Consider the following 23,355-nt stretch of genomic DNA (forward strand, 5'->3'; position numbering starts at 1 on the left):
ACATGGCTCTTCTTTGTATTAGCACCTGGATTCACATGCTGAAGAGAATATGCACAAAGAAGATAATTAGTTATTATATGTTTCCTTTTCTTCACTTGTTTGCTGCTTTCCCTTGTTTTAAAAAGTTTTGACATCTAATCAGGAATCAGAAACAATACCATGCAGCATAGGCAACCAATTACACAGCACAAACAGTGAGAGTGAACAATTTGCGAACAATTTGCAAACAATCCACGGGCTAAAATTTGTTTGCATAAACTGTTCAAACAATTGTAAACAGTGAATATATTCACAAAAATCAGTCTGTCTATGGAAAGTTTGGAAACAGAAAAAAAAGACAAAGTTGGTTAGATGATTAATTACTAATTTGATTAGCTTGAATATTGATTAGGAGTGCATGTGTAGTAAGTATTTATCCACAGAACATTATGGACACACACATTTATACAGAATTCACATATGCATACCTGCATGCCTGTTGCAAGAAAGTTTTGATCCCAAGAGAAAAAGAAACAAGACGTTAAGACTGATAAATTCAACTAATCATTTCACAGAATGCTGTTTTCTGCTGTTTTCAGATAATCCTGAGTTCTAACAAAAGAAAGAGCAGGTAATACCTCAAGGCATTCCAGAAACAGTACAGAACAGTGATGATTCATGACATATTCAAGATGCTTTGATCTCATTACACTTGGTTTGATACTTGGTGGTGGTGGTTATGAAAATATTCACTGAGTGTGAGATTTAATGTTGTGATTTCAGGATCTACACTAAGATTAATTAAACAAACCTCCAGAATCTCATTCACACAGATATAGCAGCAAGGCGCCTGCAATCTTGGATCTCTAATTGGAGCCCTTGTCCTTGTGATCCCTTCCAAATGATCCTTTCCAAAACTGATAGAGGCCTATAAAGAATTTGGGGCCACACTTTTGTTTTACATTCCCAGCGCCCCCCAGACTGGCTTATAACCAAAGTATTCATTACTCTTAGAGTGATGCATGAAGAAAGCACTTCTGTGCAATGCCCAAGTCCTTTATGGTTTGACAAATGGCAGTGAGCAAAGAGAGAAGCTAGATAAGGTAATGTGTTGGGGAGCTATATTACTGCCCTGCTGAACCCTAAACTGGTGACTCTAAACTGCATCTTTTTAGGACTTTAAGGCCACTATTGGTTCTTATTAATCCAGCTCCAGTCAGCTTTATTTCTGTTTCATAGTCAGTGGATTTAGTTGTTATTTTGAAGAAGTACTGGCACTGCTAAAATGGCAGTGCTGAGAGTCCAGTTCAGTCAGACCCTTCTCTGGAGTTTCCTGTGTGCCCTTTACAGTCACCAAGGCATGTGAAGGCATCACACCACTTCCAGAGTCACAGGAGGATGAGATCATTTGAGCAGGGAGGGACACAGCTACTGTTGAACTCCATCTGACAGCCCTTCCTGGGTTTTTCAGTGTGACTGCTGTGGAGCAGCTAGTCAGAGCTTGGGGAGGCAGCAGAGTCCATATCTTCTGTGTCATGCTCATGCGGGGACACTGGCTGCCCACCCTTCACGCGTTTCCACTTCATCCTTCGGTTTTGAAACCACACTTTAACCTGGATGAGAAAAGGAAGGAATAATTCATCATCTCCCCTATCTCTCTGTCTATGCATGCACCTCTGCAGTGTTGGGTTAGCCATGTCGGTCCCAGGAGATTAGAGAGGCAAGGTGGGGGAGGTAATATCTTTTATTGGACCAACTTCTGTTGGTAAGAGAGAGAAGCTTTCGAGCTACACGGAGCTCTTCTGCAGGTCTCAGAGCTCTTTTCAGAAAGCTTTGTATGGTTTGAAAGCTTGTCTCTCCCACCAACAGAAGCTGGTCCAATAAACAATATTACCTCACTCACCTTGTCTCTCTGTGCATGTACCTATCCATCTGCCTATCATATTTCTAATAGGCCTATCTGGGTCAGCTAAGCGTATGTTGTCTATTTCCCTTTCTTCACTTGATTGATTTCTTTATTGCCCAGTTATTAAACCTTCCTAAGAGCAAATCAGGAGCAAACCTAAGACCAAGAGCAAACTTAAGTGCAAACCTAAGAGCAAACCAGGAAACAGGGAGCATAGTGACCCTCATAAACTCCACACTCCCCTCACTCTTATCCTCCGTAGTTATTTCACAACATCCTCTTAGCCTAGAAAGAAGACACTTCATCAGATGATAATGTAATATGCCCTCACACCTGCACCCTTGTTTCATTTACCATTAGGTTCCCTGAGATGCTGCAGTATTTGTGGACCTTGAAGTCTCAGCTCAGCTCAATGCTGGTTATTGTACTCTGTGAAGTGACATACAGTCTCTCTTATTAAGTACCAGCCCTTGGGTTTATGCCAGTGAATGGGAATAGGTCATCTTAAGGCACTTAGACCCCAGTCATTCCAAAACGTTTTTTGCAGCTAAAAATTATATATCCAAATACCAGAAATCAGCTTCTCATTTATCTCAGTGATCAAATGCATTTGTCAGATTTGCTACAAAGTTTTTCAGGTTTTGTAAAATATTTATGCACATTTGCAAAAGTAGAAGTGGGTGCAACGTGAATATATTGTCTACCCTTCCGTGCAGACAGGAATAGCCTTGTGGGGTGTAGAGCTGAGCAGGCAGATATTCAAGAGGTACCTGTCTCTCGGTGAGGTCCAGATTCACAGCTATCTCATATCTCCTGAGCCTTGTCAAGTAATTATGGTGAGCAAATTCAGCTTCTAATTCCCTCAACTGCTCCTTGGTGAAAGCTGTCCTCTCCTTCCGTGCTTTGCTGCTGGCTTCTGGCTTGCCACTGCAGTCCTGGTTTTCTAGGAGGCAAGCATATTTTATGTGCAAGTTGCAGTTGCAATAATTGCAGCTATATACATCATAGAGAATTGATATAATCTTAGTTTAAATCCCAAGTGAAAGTGAGTTTAATGGCTTGACTTCATCACACCTCACAATATCAATCACACAGTTTGATACTATTGTTAGTCTCAGGCACAGAACTGATGGGAGGCTGGGTGCATTGGCAGAGGTCTGGGAACACAGGGCTGGATTAGCAGGGGCTGTGGGGCAGGACTGAGGGGCATTGACAGAGAGCTGTGTGGAGGAAGCTTGCACATCGCTTGCTGCACTGTGCTTATCTCTAGCTAGCACAATCAGTCCTTCCCTTTCACTCCCTTTTTTTAAATATACACACATTATCACCTACGGGGACTGCTGTTGCCTCAGATTTTAGTTAGGAATTGGTCTCAACACCAGTGCATTTAATGAGGTGTGCAGTGACCTCTACTGGTCAAGTATGTGTAGTGAGTCATTTTGCAAACACTTGGGCTAGGTTCCAGCTCTGGGATATGATGAGGAAGTAAAGATGAGTAACTCCTAGTACTGAGGCGGCAATGGCCTCGAACTAGTTGCTGGCTCTGAGCAGGGTTTATAATACGAACCCAGTCAGGTCTAGTGCCTGCAGGTTACCCTGGAAATGGGTTTGGGTTGGGAACATAACCATAGAAAAGTTCTCACTAGAGTGAATACAACAATGGGGAGAGTGGGGAGAGGAAGACATTGGTGACATCATTCTCTTCCTTATTACTCAGGATAAGAGCATTCAGCTCTTACTGTGGTGTCCTGAACTGTTATTTGCTGACAGTGCACTTTCTTGTCATATACCCCTGAAAAAGTCACATTTCCAGAGCTGGCCTTGCAGGTTCTAGCTGGAGAACAACTGCTCAGGCCCCATTTTAAAACTCTCTGATAGTTATCATACCACAAAGTGAGAGAGTCTGATTTTAAATGAATGATTATTGTATATTTCTAAGCAACAGAGAGGGACAGCTCCTCTGCTTCAATTCGCAAAGCTGCAGCCCATGGCCTTCTGATGGGATTGGGAACAATTTCTCCAAGTCCCAGCACCCAGATGTGAGCTGGTTGGTTTCAGTGCAATTGAAGGAGGTTTTGTTGCCAGAGAAATGTTTTGTCTCATCTCAAGGGCTTGTTTTTCACAATCTATAATTGTTTAATGATGCCATTTTCCACTGTGTTTTCATCACTGTCTGAACAGAAAAACTCCACACATTAGGGAGCATCTTGTTACTTCACTGGGAAGACAGGAACTCTGGCAATGCTGGAAGAATGAAATGGGGGAAGGATGTAAGACCACCTGTGGAGGGTAGTGGACAACTTGCCAAGATGCCCTGAACATTTGGGCCTTGTTGAATTTTGGGTTTTGCAGCAAATTTTCCCTGCAGCACTCAACTTTGTTCTTTAAGCAGCTTCTAGCTCTGCCTTTTGTCAATATTTTCACCATTTAGGAAAGTCATCATGAAGACTTGGTGATGTCAGGGCTCGAAAACACTTTGCAGTGAAAACAGCAGCTTTGGAACCTCACTGAAATGTGACATGATCTGAGATGCAGAAACCCCAGCGAGGTTTAATAAATATATACTAATGAATAGACATCTTTCATCAGGTCTTTGCTCAAAATTAACCACCCCATCCACCCCTTATTTAAAGCCCTTCAAGTTCCAGTTTTCCATATAGCCAACATACACTTCCAGCTGGGAAACAATGAGAGCCCAGAGTTCTGCAGCAGTCAGCATTTTTGGAAAAAGAAGGGAGCTATTCTGTAGATTAATGTTCACATATTTGCAGAGCAGTATAAAATGCTATATATGTGCTAAGTATAGCAATACTATTATTGAGGTATTTCAAGGAGATGCACAAAAAGAAGGTTGGAGAAGCAATAGGAATATATATATATATAATAGACGCAATGGATGTATAATGCAACAGCATTTACCAAAGGCTCAATTTGTTTGTCAAAGGAAACCAATTGAAATAATCCATTAGTTTTAAATTTAGGATTCATAATGTGTTCAGTCTTAGTGCTGCCCATCGGAAATGGAGAAATTACATGCAACTCCCATTAGCAATCATTTCTGCCAGGAACTGCCAGCATTACCTGTTGAAGTTGTCCTTGGCTACATTTATAAAAAATGTTTTTCATTTGTAACAACCTGCTCTTTGTAGCTTCACCTTTAACCCCCTCTCAACTAAAAAACAAAGTGAGGGAAAAATCACCCTGAAAGATTCCATCCAGCATCAACCCAGTCACACAGAAATCCTCCATTCAGGCATCTCCCTGAATAAACAGACCAGCCTCACATCATTCCTCAAAGGTCAACAAATTTGGCTTTGACAGAGCAGCAGGAGGAAGCAAATGTCATAGCTGAGGACCCCATGCTGAGAACCTCTTGCTACCAGCTCTTGAGAGCTTCCTGCTAAGGGGACTCCCAGATGATCTTTGCACTCTAGGAGAAGCATAAGGAGAACTGCAATCTCTGAGGTAGCCCGGACCCAAATCATGCAAAGCTGGAGGGATTGAAGCCAGTAACACAAATTGCACCTGGAAGCAAATTAGTAGCAAGTGTAATCCAAGCAAGCAGGCAGTAACATTCTGCACTAGCTGAAGCTCCCCAGTTTCCTTCGTGTGAGTGCATCATTTCTAAACAAGGTAATTTCTCTTGCCGTTTTTGTTAAGAAACTATTTCAGTCATTTTAAATGATATTAACTCTGCTCCTCAGGCTGATTATCTTGGGGAACAGAATAAGCCTGTGGCATGAGCCATATGCCACACACAGCTGTGAAAGGGACTGGCTCCTTAATTATGATTGTAGTTTTTGTGCCTTTCCAAAAGTGGAAACTGGCTCTAATTTTCTTTGGAGTTTTGGCCATTGTATTTGGAAAATGCAAATTAAATATTACAAGTCCTAGCTTTTGGAAGGATTTTTTCCTCCAGCACAATCCATAAAAAAAATCCCAGTCCAGAAAGTCCACCGGCATCACTGAAGACACAGTGATCACATTTATCACAAACTGAATATTTTCAGACTGCCATTCCCTCCCTGGCTCTCACATCTCGGTCAGGCTCATATCTGTGGCTTAATCAAACAGGCTTTCCCCAGGGGCTCTGTAGTGCAACAAAGACACATGGGAGCCAAAAAGTACTTTGTATTTCCAAGACAAGGTCTGCATCAACCTTTGCACACGGAGGGCAGGGGGAGACGGTGACAAATTTCCTATAAAAGGAAGACAGGCCAGAGTGTAAATCTGGAGTCAATTCACTGAAGTCAGGGGATTTACAGCAGTGTGATTGAGATCAGAATCTGGCTCCATGAGAAGAAAGGTGAGAGAGTTAGTGACTCAGCAACAATGCTCACCTAGCTACACCCTCTGCACACTTCAGCCATGCTGATTAGAGTTAGACACAGAACAAATTCTCTACAAATATTTCCAGTAAGCTTCTCTGTCACCCCAACTCATAACCTGCCACTCCCTCTGCTGCTGTTCAGTATTTATTTCTGTGGTGCATTCTGGAGTACAGCTGGTGTGAACAACCACCTGCACAAAGCTGTGTGTAGCAGTCTGTAACAGCTGAGTCTGCAAGGCTGTAACAACTGAGACTTTTGGGGATACTCACTTTGAAATTGGGACTTGACTGCTAAGTTGAAAAGCCTATAGGAAATGTGCCCAGGTCATAATAATTGTCGTATAGGATCAGAGTCTAGTGTGCTGTCCTGGCTCTGACTGTGGCTAGCACTAGAGGCTTCAGGGGCAAGAAACTTCACAATTGGCAGATGTAGGATAAACTGCGCCCCCTCCCCGCCCATGAAAGGGCCTCATCTTAACCCCCAATAGTGAGAGATTGGCTTAAGCATTGAAGTATGAAGGTCAGTTGGGAGTGCATGTACAGGGACACACTTGGTTGCTAGATGTGCATGAGGATTCACAACCAGGCCCTGTGCACATGGAGTTTGTCTTTTAACTACTGACATTTTGTTAATTGCTGTAGTTTTTTTCTCCCAATTAAAAAAAATTAACAAAAAAATTGGAGCTATCTGCATAATGTCTCTGGAATAATGTTTTCTCATACTAAAGGCTTTCACGGCATATTTATTCTAGCTAGTTAAATAAAATAGCAAGATGCTGAAAGATTTGCTAGCGTATCACAGGATTCCAAAATCTGTGCTAACAGAATGTGTGTGAGTGTCTGTGGCTTTCACCATGTGTATTCATGTTGTCCAAGTGAAATGATTTCATAAATAGCTGGCACAGTTGACATCTGTTCCTAAAGTAACTAGTAGTTCTTATCAATATTCACCTCCAGGAATCAACCTAATTGGGATGTAACCGGTCAAATTATTTCAGATGTAGCTCTCCCCCAGGATAACATGATCAACATTTAAAATCCACGTAATCTAGGGAACTAGTTTTCCTTTGGCCCCTTTGAGGTCATCCAGACAATGAAGAGAGTTTCTGTAGTTATTTTATTACAATCAAGTTAATCATAATTTCCAAATCACTGAGTCTTCCTGGATCCGGACAACAATTAGTTGTTTAGCTTGATTTGGTATTATCTCTGCTAGCACAATTAAAACACACTCTAATTTCTAAAGTAAAAGGTTTGATGTAAATGAACATCCTATCAGCACAGAGATGGGGCAATAAATGATGGCTTTTGAAATGCTTTCTTCCTGCCTTAACTGTTCTGGTGTCAACAGACAGCTGCCTGCAGAAAAATGCAGTTAAATTCAGCAGGTGAATTGACATTTGACAGTATTTCTTATGAAAAGACATTTGTATTGAAGAGAATAGACAGTAGTAGAAGTAAGTTCTTTTCATGGGTTACATAGCCCTGGTTTAAAGAAAGAGGTGCAGGAAAGATCACTATGAAAGATGTAAGGATAGTCATTTTTTTTCTTCCCTAAGTGACTTACCGAAGTTATACGGTAGTAGGTCAGCTACAGAAAGAAGCAGGAATAGAAACTTAAGACTCACAAGTCCTTGTCCTGAGGATTATCCATTATACTACGCTCCCTTTTAGTTCATTACACAGTGTTTAATTACCAGTTTGTTAAAGGGACAGTTGGGCAAGTCACACATTTTTAAGTAGATTTCCTTACCTGTGTTGTTACATTATTTGAAGTGGGAGGAATTTTAAAAGTTGAATTTACTTCTCACTGTTATTGATCCTTTACTTTCTACACTTCGCTGAGATTGGAAAAAGGAAATAGGCTGGTTAGTTTCTTTTATTTATAGACTATTTCTGACCACTTTCACTTTCTGGTTCTAATCCACCAGCACCTTGTAATTTCTAGATTGCAAACAGTGCAGGGGGAGTGTTTAAATCCAAATTTAAGACTGCTTTAATTGGGTATTAAAAATGATAGGGCTATTTCTATCGATCCTTGGGTTTATAAAACCTTATGTTTTGCATCTAAATTGATCTGACACTGTCCTTTGAAAATGTTGTAACGTATTTTAGGCTTTTCAAGAACAAAAGGCACTGTATGAATTTAAGATGTTGTAAATTAATCCTTACACACTGTAGTCAGATTTCATCTCTCCTAAATCCCCATTTAAATTCTGCATGTTTTCATTTATATAAAAAAATGGACCAAATTCTGCTCTCAGTATATCCGTGCAACTTCCCTGACTTCAACAGTATTTAACAGTGGATACTGCAGTGATAAACATTTTGTAATTGCTGATAGACCAACAGAAAACAAAATTTAGTTTACTGTTTGCTGTGTTCTAGAGTGATCTATTCTTACTACACGGTTTTCTAGTTTGTTGAATGGTAGAAAATCTAAAATATCCAAACTGTCCATTTGAATGGGTGGGGTTTCTTCTAGGATTCTGTGTTTTATTTGTAAATGTGTGTGGCTAGACATGGACAGGCTGGACATATTTTCTGCACTTCTGTCATCTGGAAAATGCTTCACATATAAAGTCTAAAATGAGATTACAGAAGGTCTGTTCAAAGCTTGCTCAGGGTCCCATATAGTCACTGCCTGCAGGGGTTTATTAGTCACTCTGACACTCAGACCATTTGTTGTTTTGTTTTAGAGCATGTTTAAGTGCCTGTGCCAGTTGTTCGTTTGTTTACTTGCTAACATTCACTTTATCGTATGTAAAATTTAGAATACCATAAATTACAATCATTGGCTTTTGTAATGTTGCTAATTGCAAGAGCCATTTTTATAGGTGATGAGTACGTTTGCACAATATTGAAGATCTGAGAAACCTATAAAGACAATCATTGGCAATATAAGGGCTGACGTGCAGTGATGGTTGTGAAAATGCCCATCTTCCACCTTGAGTTTCTTGGGCATGCCTAGGTTGTAAGTCAGAGCAGACCATAGCCTCTTAATAATTAAAGACTGTATAAAAGGGGCATGTGTGTGTATGTGTGGTATGTACATGAGTACTTGCACACATTGTGACTGCTGTGACTGCTATTGTCTGTACTAGGCAGTTATATAAATATGTTTAAATATTACAGCACTTTAATGAGAAATTCATGGACTAAGCAGAATGGTCAATCTACCTTTTACACTGAGAGGACACTATAAGGTTTATCACAGAAGTATACTTGTTTTGGACTTTGGGGGAGCACTATGCTAGCAAAGAGCCTAATCCTGAAGTCTTTATTGCATATCCTCTGCTGAATATGAACCAAGAAAGAACTACAGGATTTGGCACCAGAACAAATAATTGAAATTCTGTGGCTGTGCTACAGTACAACAAAGACAGTAGATGGTAAGACTCCATCACATAGTTTCATATAATAAAGCATTATCTTGCAGCATGTCTCAAGGTGGTAGATATTTGCTGTTTCACTTTATTAACAACTACTAACTTCTGAAGACAGCACTCTTTGAACACTTGGATTTTGCTAAAGCAAACTGGAGTCAATTCTCAGGAGCAGTGAGAGGAAGCATGTTTCACTTGTAACAAACTATAAATGTGTGTCAAGCTGCATTTCAAGGAATTGCGGTTAGATTTCAGGAAATCAGAATGTTTAAAGAGCTAGGATTTTCTCCCTGTTTGTATTTCATTCTGAAGGGTAGCAGAGAGGGAAAGAGTGATACTGTTTAATTCTAATGAAATGAAAGAGGCAACCACCTTTGGGACACTGTCTATGCAAGGTGTTAAACTAGAGAAGGAGGAATAATGAAAACAGTTGGCCAGAAGGTAGAGAATCATTTTACATTTCAGTGACATCATGTGTAGCAATGTTGTTTACAGCTCCTATGTAATGATAGGCATATGGGTTGGCAGCAAGCGGGGAGAGAGAGTGTCAAGGTTCCCCATAGCAATAAGAGGGTGAAAGGTGTCAGGGACTATTTGTCTTCTACTTAATGCATGGGGACATGCTTTGGAATCCCATTAAACTATTACTAATAAAGATACCCATCCATTAGAATGTAGTGAAATGTCTCAACTACCCATTAAAGCCATAAATTCTTTTAAAAAACCTAATGACCCACAATATTGTTGTTCTGTTCTGGAAAGTTAGTTCTTTGTATTCTTTTTATGACAGTTTGTTGCCTGAAAATCTTTTATGAGTGTGGATGGCCACAAATTCTTTCAAGCTGGCATTTCTAAAGACTAAAATATCTAAGGGAGTAACTTAGAGCCTGAGACTCAGAGGTTTGGATTATTGTATGTTTCAGACATGCACTGACAGCCTGCCGGTGTCTGGAGGGAACTGAGATGGGAAGCTCTCGTGAGCAGAAATTAGCGCTAACAATGGCATTCAGAGACTGAGAGAGAGAGAGGATGGCCTTGGAGTTAAGATGCTGGACAGAAAGTCAGGATATCTGGGTTGGATGTCCAGGCAACTCATGTGACTTTAGGCAAACCATTTAGTCTCTCTGTGCCTCAGTTCCCGGTCTGTTAACTGGGGATGATAATACTTCCCTGTCTCATAAGGGTTCTGGGAGAATAAATTCACAAATAAATAAAATTGTGGTATGCACAAATGCTTCAGTGAGGGGACTTATAATAAATACCTAACTCAATAGTTCCTTAGGAGAAACTACCAGTATCTCTATGCCTATATTTCACAGGGACAGCAGCAAAATATCCATGAGAATCTTGAAAACTAGGAGGTGGAAGGTTTTCATTTGGCAAGTTACAACAATACAATTAACCTCATCTGCACTATTCTCCTTATAGCTGAAGACAACGTGTACTGGTTAGGTCTAATGAGCAAGTCATTAATATCAACTCCAACACTGATTTGGATTTGAATTGAAAGTATTGAAATGCTCAGCCTACGGACATAAAGGTGGAATGTGTATCAAAGGGGAAGAGGCATCTTCCCTTGCAGACAGCTGAAAACTACCTTATATGTTTGGCTACATTTAAACTAAGCTAGACTACAACATAGCTTCCTACAATGGGCAACTCCAGATATTAAAGGACAATGCCTAAATTCTGGAGTGGTAGGTGCATTAGAAATGCAGATGGAGAGATGGGTCAATGCTATATAGCTCTCAAATAAGTTATAAAATTAGTTACATAATTTTCTGATTAGATTCTCAGCATCAAGCAATATAGATGCTACCTGAAGTCTAATTAAAGGACAGAGCGAGTGTCCCCCTTAGAGCTAGCCCTTCTGGTATAGGGCCTACCATAGCAGAAGAATGCATTTAGCAATCCAGTGATCGACAGTCTTCCTGATGTCTCCTCCTTTATGACTCTGGGTGTGGGATCCGGCTGTGATTTATTGTGTTACCCTTGAGTGTCTTGATCCTTTTCTAATGTCTTTATTCTTAGTAAAAGTAACCACTAACTAGCCCAGAACCTGTTTTACTTTTCCCCATTTCTAACACACTCCCACACGCTGCTTGCTCTTTGACTCTCATCATTTCACAGGGGCAAATGGGAGCCCACAGTATATCTTCTCCTTATTCAAGGGCTGTGGTCCCAATATATATGATACCATGTGATTCTTTCTCACACTTACAGAAAGGCTGTATTGTGACCATGGAGGAGGCCCAAGATTTGGAATAGCAAACATAAACATAAGGGAGCAGCGAACAGAAAGTGCTCTAATTTCAGTATTAGTGCTCTATTTTGCCAGCTACACATTTCCCTAGTTCAGAATTCTAAAATGTACTTCTCACTGGCTTCCTTTCCTAATCTCTGCTGTAGAACCTCACAGATGTTCTGACTCTGTGACCTTTGCTACCCCAGATCCCTGATGACATGCCACCTACCTGAGGTTTCCTTTTGCCTTTTGGATGACTTTTTCTCCGTTTCATTTGTGGTGTTTCCTGGTACCCCATAATCTTCATTCGCGCCCCCTGCAGCAGCCACCAGGTTTGGGCTGCTGCTTTCTAGCTCCCCAGAACCCAAGGCCAGTCCTGGATTTAGCCGCCTTCTGGCCTCAGATGCTGCAAAGTGCCAGTCAGAATGCTGGAAAGAAGGGTGTTGCTCTGCGAACATGCGTTCCTCTCGGGGGAAGCTGTGGGGGGCAGTGGCCAGACAAGAGGCTGAGAAATCGGAATATGCAGCAAAGTCTGGTTTGTGATGGCATGAGAATGGTGCTTGTGGGTAATGATGCGCCCCTGCTGCCGTGCTGACCTCCGAATGGACATCCCGCAGGCACCCCCAGGGGTGGGGACTTCGCATACAGCTACTCACGGAAGGATCCATTTGCTGACTCTATTGTTGTCCGTGCTCCGAGATTTGTAACTGGATTTGGCTCAGGCTTCAAGGATATAAGAGAGGGGAAAAAACAACTCCAAACTTTTATGGAAAAACAGAATTGGATTTCCCTTGCCACCTCCCCTAAAAAATGGTTTGTTTGTGGGTTTTGTTCTATTGGAAGTTTGTTAGTTTGGAATCTCTGCTAAACTTCTGCATTGTCCCAGCTGGAAAACACCAACCAGATCTGTGCAGCAATTGGACCAAATTGTTTCCCAAGGCCTGCAGCTGCCTCCCTGTGAAATGCTGGACACGGGTGAAACACTTTTTAAATACTGTGCAGGGGAGCAAGTGGCAAGTTTGTGAAGTGAAATGTGAGAGAGGGGAGGGAGGGGTTAACCTGCATACACTCAGCCCCTCCAACCAAAGCAAAGCAGGCAACTATTAATCATCCGAAACCTTATATGCACATCTAATGGGATTTGCAGATGGAGACTTTTAAAGAAACATTGTCTGTCTTTTTTTTAAAAGGGAGAGAGCAGCACACAAAAAGGCTTTAATGTTTTCCTGCAACACTATGAAGTTATTTTTATTGCACTGTTAACAAAATTCCCCAAGTCTTGGATTTGGAAAAAGCCCTAAACCAGATCCAGAATTCAACAGATGTCAAATACCAGGAACTAAAACAGGGGAAATAAAAGCAAGAGAGAACTTCACTGATTGCATTTGATTTAAGGGCCGATCATAAGTTTAAAAAAATTAAACCTGATTTTTTTATTCAAGGGTTTGAGAGTGACTTATGTTGACTTTGTACAAAGAGGGATTTGCTGATATGTGGAGTCTGCTGCTAATGGCAAAGAATCATCCCTTTGGTGTCCCACTTTCCAGAGGATTGTCAAAATGCCACTTTTCACCTTTTCTGCAATGAAGTCTCTGGTTTTCATGCCAATGGGAGACACATTTTTCATCTTTTGTTGAAAGTTTTATAGTTTTTGTTAACAGAAAACAGATTCTCAGACCTTAAAGCCATCACAGTTGAAAGGATATTAGCAGGGAATCTGCTCTCTATCTCTTTCCCAAAGAGAAGTGGCAGGGAATAGTCAGACCATGCCCTTCTGGAGAGTTATGCTAAATATACTGTAATTTGTCTCAGGGCTGTAGCCTCTAGCATTCTCTACACTGTATAGTATATATATATTTCCACAGTCTGCCAGCAGTCCTCTCCCACACTGGTTTTCCAGGACCTTACTCTGTTGTTAGTCTAAAATGTAATTGACTTCCAGGAAGAAATAACATTTAGCAAGAGCTTGTTTTCAAACAGGACTTCTGAGAAAAGTGGCAGTATTCTGTTGCCTTTGGCATGTCACTCAGTAAAGGAAAAGGCATGTTACATGCCATTATCTAGATTGTAGCATGTCTTTCACCTTCCTGATAGACCACAGAATGCTTGAAGTCCTTAGTGATTCCTTTTGGAACCCAAGCACCTGGTGAATGTGACCTGCAGAGTCTAGCATCATTGTTGATATGATCTCTGGCCTGCCTGTGATGTGTAACATTTTTTGTCTATTGGACATAGTCTGGGATGATGCACCGTGGAAGAATATTACAACTTACCCACTGGACTCCTTGTCTTCCTTCAGAAACATCATTTTGCTGCAGTTAACACTATCCTCAGTTAACCAGGTGATCACTGAAATTAAACATTCAGGTGCTTTTACCATATACAACTTGATGCAAGAAAAGATGCTTAGACCTTTAGTGTATGTCTGCACTGCAAAAAAACACCTATGGGTGGCTTGTGTCAGCTGTCTCGGACTTGCGGGGCTTGGGCTGTGGGGCTGTACAATTGCAGGGTAGACATTTGGGCTCGAGCTGGAGCCTGGGCTCTGGGACCCCCAAGAGAGAAGAGTCCCAGAGCCCAAACTCCAGCCTGAGCTCAAACATCTAACCTACAATTTCATAGCCCTGCAGTAGGAGCCTCAGGAGCCCGAGTCAGCTCGCACAGGCCACCTGCAGGTGTTTTATTGCAGTGCAGACATCCCCTTTGTCATCTTGGCTATCTAGAGTCTAGACTGTAAGTTCTCCAGGGCAGTGACTATTTCTCTCTGTGTATCTGCACAAGGGGGCCCTGTCTCTACGCACTATTCTAATATGAATAATTAATAATAATATTTGAAGATCTGTCATATCAAGCAGACAATGCAAACTCTCATTAACTGGTCTGATTTTTCTGGCCATATCTCAACAATGGCTCCTCTACGTTAGTGGTTTAGTACCACAGATAGCAAAATGAACATTTTAAACCCCTACTCCTCCAACATCTTGGAATAGCAAGATGATGTCAAAAACAGTTGCTCAGTCTCTTTGCTGTTATGTTACAGTCTCTATTTTTGATATTTGGATGTGAGCTCTTCTGGACAGAGACCGTATCATCTTACATATCTGTGAAGGTTCATGCTTACCTATGGCACTATATAAATACATAATTTCTGCTCTGAGGAAGTGGCTTTTACCAACTATACCAACTTGATGCAGATTCTTATGAATGTAGGTTCATAAATTAGAAGCAGGGATCGGAAAGTCTGGGTATCGTATTCTGAGATTCTTTAACATTTTAGGTTGGTTTTGTAGTGTATTTGCTTTTTGTGGTAGTGTTTGTAGCCTATTTCTAAGATCCTTTTGTAAATATCTCGAAGGGGCTTATTGGGTCAGATGAAATTTTAATCAATAAGCAAATTTGGAGCCACATTTTCAAAAAACTGCCTACAAATTTCAAGATACAGTTTTTGGTGGACAGCTATTGGCCATGTGAAGAAACCAAAATTTAGAAGTGTAGAAATGTCAGTGCACAGTTACAGTTTGTACATGAAAACTGGGAGCCCGTTTAAAAAACCTTTCATTCATGAGAGTTTTCTTTTGAAAGGATGTTATAATTTCTTGGCTAGATAGTGCTTTGAACACGTGGAAAGCAGATTCCTCCCCCAGCAATTCAGAGCTGGAAGGCTGGTGCCATCTGGAATATCGCCATGAATCAAAATGACAGTCTAGGTTCACAAAATGTCCATAAAACAAGAAAACAGAGGCTTCTCCTTCTGCACTATGATTGCTAATAATGCTAAAACCCTGGTGAGAAGATTCCTGCCTTCATTGCCTGGGAAGTCAGTCTCCCCCACCTTGAGATTTAAAAGAGCCACAAGGGAAATCATAAACATGCCTTCCACTACGCCACTGTTATGCTGGCTATGTTCTGGGATGCAGTGGTCAGTCAAGTGATAAGGATAAAATGAAGTGAGGAAGCTCTCTCTTCTGATTCATTTGACTGCAGTTTGATTGCAGGACATGAACTCACATATTACAGCTAATTACCAAAGATGTTATAGCATCACTTCTTCCTGAGGGCTTCACTGGTGATGAGGCCTTTTCTGGCCCTCTGAATTGCATCTGAGGGAAATTATTTTAAGATATCAGAGGAAAGGGGAAATGAGTGTTCACTTTGGTTTCTCCTAATTCTCCAATACTGGGTCTATTCCAAGTAACCAGGCTGGTCCAGTGCAAAATGCTGGGCTTTCCAACCAATAAGGAATAGCATCAAATCTCACTCTATTTTCATATGACCCTTAATCTGCAAATCCTCTAGGAAGAGCTATTCTTACAAAGGGAATCTGCTGCTGTGTTGCAGCGCAGTTCTAGCTGAATATTACAAAATGCTTTTTCCCTCCAGTCAATGAGTTCAAAGCAAAATCACTCTTAGTCTTGGAAAGCTGGCGCCATGACTGAATTTATGAATATTTAACTGTTAAACATCATAGTCCATGGAGTTTGCAAAGTTCACAGGGAACACTTTATATCATAAAGCACAAATACAAAGCCTATGTTTAGGTTCTCATAGCTTTCCTATGTGGTGATAAAAAAGACACATTGCATGTAACATGCCTGCTGCTGTCTATTAAAGCTCTTTCTGGTGAGCTGAGACCTAAATTCCGTGAGCATAATTCAAAATGTGTTTATGGTCTTTATCTAAGATAGTAATGGCAGTCAGATAACTGTAGTATTTGAGAGCTCCAGGAAACTTTAATATATTTATCCTCACAATGCCCCCATGTGGGATGGATGGTATAGATATGGGATGGATGTGGCATTCCCCAGGATCACAGAGGCGGTCTGGGGCAGAGCAGGTAATAGGCCCTTAGGTCTCCCAAGTCCCAGCCTAATGTCCCAACAATGGGACCATCTTTCCTCTCTCAGAATAAATTGATAGAGAAGTGATGAACCCATCGCAGCTCTGCTCACATCAACAGATGATCATAGGCAAAGTGCTATTGACAGTGGGACAGTCATGAAGAAAGCAGCGATGAAAACTGGCGTGGCCTCAAGTGGCTGTCGGAAGAGGGTATGTCTCCAGCGCTATTGGTTGCTGGAGCTATCAAATGATCATGTCTTGACCATGGTGCTGGCTCTGATCTGGTACATGAGGCTGATTTTTTTTATTTGGTTGCCTCCATTTTTCTAATGTGCTTTTTCCTAGGGAGAGAGAAAATACAAGGTGACCTCTGGGGCTCCTTGGCAGCGAAGGCCTCAGCCATTTGTTGAAGCCTTTTTCCTAAGGGCTCAGCTCAAAAAGAATAGCAAACCTGTCTCCCCTTTGTCATAGCTTTCCGACCATCACCCACAACACTTTGGGTGAAACCTGACCCCATTGATGTCAATGGGAGTTTTGCCCTTGACTTCGGTGAGGGTCAGGATTTCACCCCATAATTCCTGGTTTTAGCAAAGGGGTGAGAAGAGAAAACTTTAGGTTTGTGTGGGGACCTACCCTTCTGGAGATAGGTATCAGTGCTATGGTGATACATGTGATGTGAATGGTTGGATGGTTAGCTGGATTGGTCTAGTTGGCCGAGCCAGGGCTGGTAGTCAGGAATCCAGTGTTCTAACCCAGATGCTGTCCTTGACTCCCTGTGTGACCTCAAGCGAGTCACTTGCATTCTCTGTGATCAGTGTCCCTATCTTTGTAACAGTCACTCACCTGTGGGACACTCATTGGGACCTATAGGTGGAAGGGGCTCTGTACTGTTACACAGGGGGCAGATTGGATGTCTGTGGAGGGATCACTTTAACCCCAGGATCCTAGGGGCCAAATTCCCCAAGGAGTAGGTTTAGATTGTCGTTCTGCAGTCTGCATGATGCTGAATTTTGGGGCTACCTGCAGGGAAAGATGTGGTCCCTGCCAGTCACACCACACTGGGAGCTAAATCACTTGGATTCAGTTTTCCGGATGGAGCCCCCCCATTCCTCCTCTAGCTTTCGATGTGCAAGAAGGGGGCGGGCTGCATTTCCCAGCGGTGAGAACCACTGGTCCTGCATCACCCCAGCACCCTCTGCAGCTGGTGTTGTCAGTCAGCCACTCAGCAGGGGGCTGTTTTCCCTCTATATCTTCCTGACACTTCGCTCCCCTGAAACAAGAAAAAACAACAGTCCGCCTCTCCTGCTAGAGCCCCTTGTGACATGGGGCAGCCACCTTTCACCTCCTGAAAGTCAACATCTCCCTTGTCAAGCTCCACGCTGGGCAAACAGCTGAGCTGAATGGAAATGATGGTTTGTAAGAGGATCTCCTTTAATGAGCTGAGTGCAGTTTTCCATAAGAGGAAAGCTGGGGGTTGCTCTTTTAAGCTTTATCCTGGGGATCAAGGGATGTCCTTGTGAAGAGTTTCCCAGTGAGTCCCCGAAATGAAGAAGACAAACTGGTTGAGGAGTATCCATGGTTCCAGGCTCCTCAGTTATATATCAAGCTTTATCCAGATAAGCTTTGGGATGACGGGGAGGGAATGCCATATCCAGAAGGCCAAGGCGCACACAAGTCCGCTGTCTCATTCTGAATGCAGACCTGAGTCATGCTGCATAAACCCAGCTCTCTCCTCTCGATTCACATTTAATGTTCATGTCATCAACTAGAGTGCAACACCCCAGTTACTTTTACCTGCAGGGGAGATTGTGAGCTCCCTGCAACAGGAACCATGTCATGCTCCACCCAGTACAATGGGGGTCTGCTCCTGGAGGGGCTGCTGGGCAGTTCTGCAGTCTAAAGACATTGAGCCCTGGGGACAATGCCGTGCTCTCACTGCTCCCCAAGACCCAGGCACGAGTGCTCAGCAGGAATAGTGCAGGGCTGGTACGCCTAGGGAGGCAGTGCAACGCACAGGTCTTGCTGAGCATCAGTGCTGTGGCAAGGTAGCAGGTGAAAAGAAGGCCCTCTTGCTGTGAAGGGGTTGGGGACCATGCGTCTGGGTCCAGGATAGTTGTGTTGCTTGGCTTGGGGGAGTTTGGGTGGGCTAGTGATAGATGTAGCAGTTCAATGCCTGGGCGAGAGGGGGGTGTCTTCTGTCACTTTCAGTGCCATGGGTGTAGGCTAAAGGAGGGACAAAGTGGTTCCTCTGCCTGATGCCACAAGTCAATTTGCTTAATGTTCTCTGCCTAGGACGGGGCATCCAGCAGCTGATGCTTTGGGAGCTGAGTGCAGTTAGGACAATCCCACAGGTGTATTAGCTCTGCAAGAGATCATTGTGGATCTGCTCAGCTGGTCTTCATTGGGCTTGCTTCTACTCAGGTAGCATGCCTGAGATGGGGCAGTCCAACTGTCTGATCTCTCTCTGGCTCTCTCTGCTCTGCGAGCTAAGGCTGAGAGTCCTAGCTTGAGGAGACATACTCACGCTAGTTATCATCAAGCTAATGCATTAAAAATAAAGTGTCGCTGTGGGGGTGCTGGTGGCAGAATGGGCTAGCCACCCTGAGGACACGCCGGGGTTTCTGATGGGCACATGCTCGGGGGGCTAGCCTCACGCGTAGCTCATGCTGCCACGGCTACATTCTGGTTTTAGGGCTCCAGCTCGATGAGAGGGAGCACAAGTGTGTCTCTGCGAGGCGGGAATCACATCCCAGATTGAAGAGTAGTCAGACCCGCTGAAGAATTGCCAGGGAAGGTTCTTTTTTCAAAGGACCCCACACTTTCCAGGGTTCAGGCACGTCATGCTGGAAATGCAAAATTGCCAAACCCTTCAATATTCCCTGCAGGGATAATTGTTTCCTAATGTAGCAAAGCTTCTAAACTAGAGGCTTCCCGGGGTTCATGTTTGAAGTTGGAGCTAAGTCGTTTAGCATAGAACATGCATGAAACCTCCTCTGTCCCACCGTAAATTAAGACATTTGAAAAAACCTCTTAAAATGTTTAGCACAAGTGTCCTGAGAGAGAAGAGATTGCTCTCAGACTATTAGCCTGTGGGGAGAAGGGAACCTGAAATTCATTCCCCCATAAAATGGGGTAATGGGGAAAACACCTGTAAGGAAGAGATCAGTGAAACTTCCCAGGAGCATTTGGAACTGAAACCCAAAGAGGGATGTCTGAGATTAAAGAATTTCTTTCTAATTTAAAACTTCCTGTGTCCTGCAATCAGGACAGAGAAGCACTGGCTAAAGATTTATCTCATCTAGCATCTGAAAAAAATATACAAGCTTGGCACGAAGAAAACTCTAGGTGCATGAGATTATTCTGTTAATTTTAAGACCTATTAAGTTGCAACTTAATAAGCTTCTTTCATTTAAAAAAAAAAAAAAAAGGCACCAACTTGGTCTGCAGCCGGAGTAACTGGGCTAGATGTCCTGATACCCACCAAGGCTAGGGAATTTTGTATATGGAGAAGGACCCTTGCGAGTGATACCACTCTGGTGAAATAATAGCTGGTGTTTTCTGCGTTGCTGTCCAGGAAGCTATTGCGCCACAAGAAGAGAGTTGCAGAAATTAAAGATGGAAAAAAAAACCTAATAGGTAATTTAGTCCCCAGAGGATTGCTCAATTGGAATATTTTCTAGGGCTTTGCCCGGTTCAATTTAAAGTGTCGCTAGCAATGAGGTTTCCTACCTGTCTGTTTGGGGTGGCCTATGCTACACTGTCAGGATATTTTCAAATAATTTTCCATTTAACTATTTCATGCCATCCACTCCTAGTCACAGCCCTTTGCTTGATCCTGGATAATTCCCCCTCACCTATGATGTTTAAAAAGTTTGTAGGCAATTATCATGCCCCCTGCTCAGCGATCTTATAACCAACCCAGATTATTTAGCTTTTAATCTTTCCTCTTAAATAAATTCCTCTAGCTTCTTACTCATGTTTGTGCATCTCTGAACTCTCTCCACTTTGTAGTGGAGGGCACTGGTGCCAAGTTCTGACTGCTGCCTAGTCGCTCTTGTGTAGACAGGGAGCTATACCCAGAAGGGTGATGCTGCTCAGCCAGCAAAGAGAGCAGCTGCAGGGAGCTCTGCATATCTCCTATGTGTAGTACTTTTCTCATAGGCCATGTCTACACTAGAAAGTTTTGTCGATGGTAGTTATACTAGTGATAAAAAAGCGCTATAATTATAGTGCTCGCGCCCATCCACACGGCACTTATTTTATTACAAAAGAGCAGTCACACTTGGCGTTCTGTTATCGGCAGTGAGAGCAGTGCATTGTGGGCAGCTATCTCACTGTGCAACTCGGCAGCTTCTGCCACTAGGAATTCTGGGATGGGGGAGAGAAGCGCAGAGCACCTTGGGTGCTGGCTCAATATCCCATGGTGCAATGCGTTTCCATGCCATCATTCATTGCATTGCCTGTAGCGACTCGTGCCCTTTTTCAATGGCTCCCCACAGTTTCCTGCGCGCCCACCATCTGAATCTGAAAAGATGGATCCTGCACTACTCTCCACTGTTGCTTTCAGCGTTCTTAACACTTCACGGCTGGTCGTGCAGTATATCATGAGCTCCGAATCGGAACAGGAATCTGAGGAGCCTGACCTGCTGAGTGACATGCAGATAAACAGCACCGCATTACTGTTGTTATTCATGGAGCATCTGCACACGGTGAACCGCTGCTTCTGGGCATGTGAGACAAGCACTGAGTGGTGGGATCGCATTGTTATGCAGGTGGCTACAGAGTTTTCGAATGCGCAAGGTGCACTGGGAAAACAAATTTCAAATTGTGCCACCATTCTCCACAGGCAAGGGCCATAGAAGCCAATATCTCGTTTTTTAGAGTGAGCAAGGATGCTAGGATGCATCTCCTCCATGTGGTCAGCTTCAGCTGGGTCCCTATGCTGCACGACTGTGCGCTACTTGGTCCCTGCTAACGTGATTTCCAATTGGCGTGGAAAAGTGACCTACAACGGGGGAAGAAACACAGCTGGTCCTCCAAGGGAATCTGAGGCAGAGAATCAGGGAGTACCTCCAAGAACGTTTCCTTGAGGATACCCGCAAAATCTCAGCATGCATTAACAGGCTTCTCAGCCATACCGCCTAGATGCGCAAGGGAACGGGAAAGCACATGCAATGTACATTTCTATCCCTTCCAATATCGGTATGTTTAGACAAGCTGAGGACCCTCATGCCTCCTGTACACAAGCAGTATCAGCTTCCAAACACTTACCAGAGCTCCCCTCTCCTGCATCCTGAGTGCCTGAGCTGAAGGGCTGGGACTGGCTGTATCCTTCTGGGGTGGAGTACAGCTCCTGACTCCCAACCTCAGCAACAGAGGCTCCGGGTCATCCTGGCTCAGCATCATCCTCCAGCTCCACTTCCTTGATTATCTCTTCGTCGGGGTTTAGTCCACTATCCAGTGGCCCTTGGGCCGCAGAGGTGTCTACAGGTGTCTTGGGGATGCATGTGGGGTCCCCGCTGAGGATGACTTCCAGTTCTTTGTAAAATCAGCAGCTCATTGGCTCCACACCAGAGTGACGGTTTGCCTCCCTGGCCTTCTGGTAGCTCTGCTGCAGCTCCTTGATTTTAATCTCGGCACTGCATCGTGTCTCGCTCATAGTCTTCTCCGCCATGTCATGAGAAATCTGGCCGTAGAGATCAAAGCTCCTTCCACTAGAGCGGAGCTGGGACTGCACGGCAGACTCCGCACAAATACTGATCAGGTTCGGCAGCTCTGCTGTGCTCCGAGCAGGAGAGCGTTTGCTACTGGGAAATGGGACAGAAACACATGAGATTTATGTAGTGAGGAAACTTAAGAAAAACTTGAGGAATCAGCTCACTTCTTAGTGTTATGAGGATAGAGAGAGTTTCTGTTTGTTAAATGCTTAACAGGATTGTTAATGAACCCCGGCCGAGAACCTGTGGCCAGTACCACATCCAGCAGTAGTCTGATACCACTTCTGATCCAAAACTGTATTATTTAGCAGGGAGCTGTTGAAGATTTGCTGGGAGTTTCAGATGAACACCTGTATCTGCTATTGGAATGACCTGCTCATCCGTCTCAGTGGCACAGGCCACACATTAGCCAAGCTTTCTGTAGCCAGCCATTCCAAGAGCAGAGCATGGGAGATGTTTCCGTTGAACATCAGCCCCAAACCTCCTGTTTACACGCAGGGTTATTTTTCAAAGCCTTGTGAATTCTTGTCCTGCTTTTCTTTGAGGGTGACATGCCCCTTAGGAGCTTTGAGGGATTATTTTCAAATGTGAGAATGATCTCACAGAATGGGGGTGAGACAATTCCTCAGGCCTGGGAATTAAGGCATCTAGGGAAGAGCAGGCCCTGTTCAATTTGCAGGCTTGAGATGCTATGAAAAGGGCTGGTGGGTTTTCTGTGTGAATGACTGTGCAAGTCTTAGTACTTTAATAAAAAAATAGAGCATGAATATTATATAGGCCTTTTAGTGTCTCCTCACCTCCTGAGGCATTGTCCTTCCCACATAACTTTAAGATTGCTTCCTTAGTACTTTTGGAGAAAGTGAAGCCTTGGAGAAAATGAAAGCAGACACTCAGCTGATGGATGGGGAGTTTGCACCTGAGAAGAATGGCCTTTCTGCATCCTGGAAAAAGGG

The 23,355-nt window shown here is 43.1% G+C and overlaps 1 protein-coding gene and 1 long non-coding RNA gene across 2 annotated transcripts in view; one reads left to right on the plus strand and one right to left on the minus strand.

Annotated features, from left to right (window-relative positions):
- Positions 1–1,463: 1,463 nt before the first annotated feature.
- MEOX1 (mesenchyme homeobox 1) lies at positions 1,464–12,514 on the minus strand. Its single transcript, XM_067540947.1, has 3 exons — positions 12,076–12,514; positions 2,656–2,828; positions 1,464–1,592 (listed from the first exon to the last, which is right to left on the minus strand). Exons 1-3 carry the CDS (start codon positions 12,512–12,514, stop codon positions 1,470–1,472), a joined length of 735 nt encoding a protein of 244 aa, XP_067397048.1. The 3' UTR covers positions 1,464–1,469.
- Positions 5,446–23,355, plus strand: part of LOC137148301 (uncharacterized) — a 38,849-nt gene continuing 20,939 nt past the window's right edge. The window contains exon 1 of the long non-coding RNA XR_010918500.1: positions 5,446–5,518. This is a non-coding gene — a long non-coding RNA (uncharacterized lncRNA). The remainder of the gene's footprint in view (positions 5,519–23,355) is intronic.

Source organism: Emydura macquarii, unplaced genomic scaffold, assembly GCF_026122565.2.
Source record: "Emydura macquarii macquarii isolate MOO-44397 ecotype Brisbane River unplaced genomic scaffold, CSIRO-AGI_Emac_v2 contig_629, whole genome shotgun sequence".
NCBI classification, from domain to species: domain Eukaryota; kingdom Metazoa; phylum Chordata; order Testudines; family Chelidae; genus Emydura; species Emydura macquarii.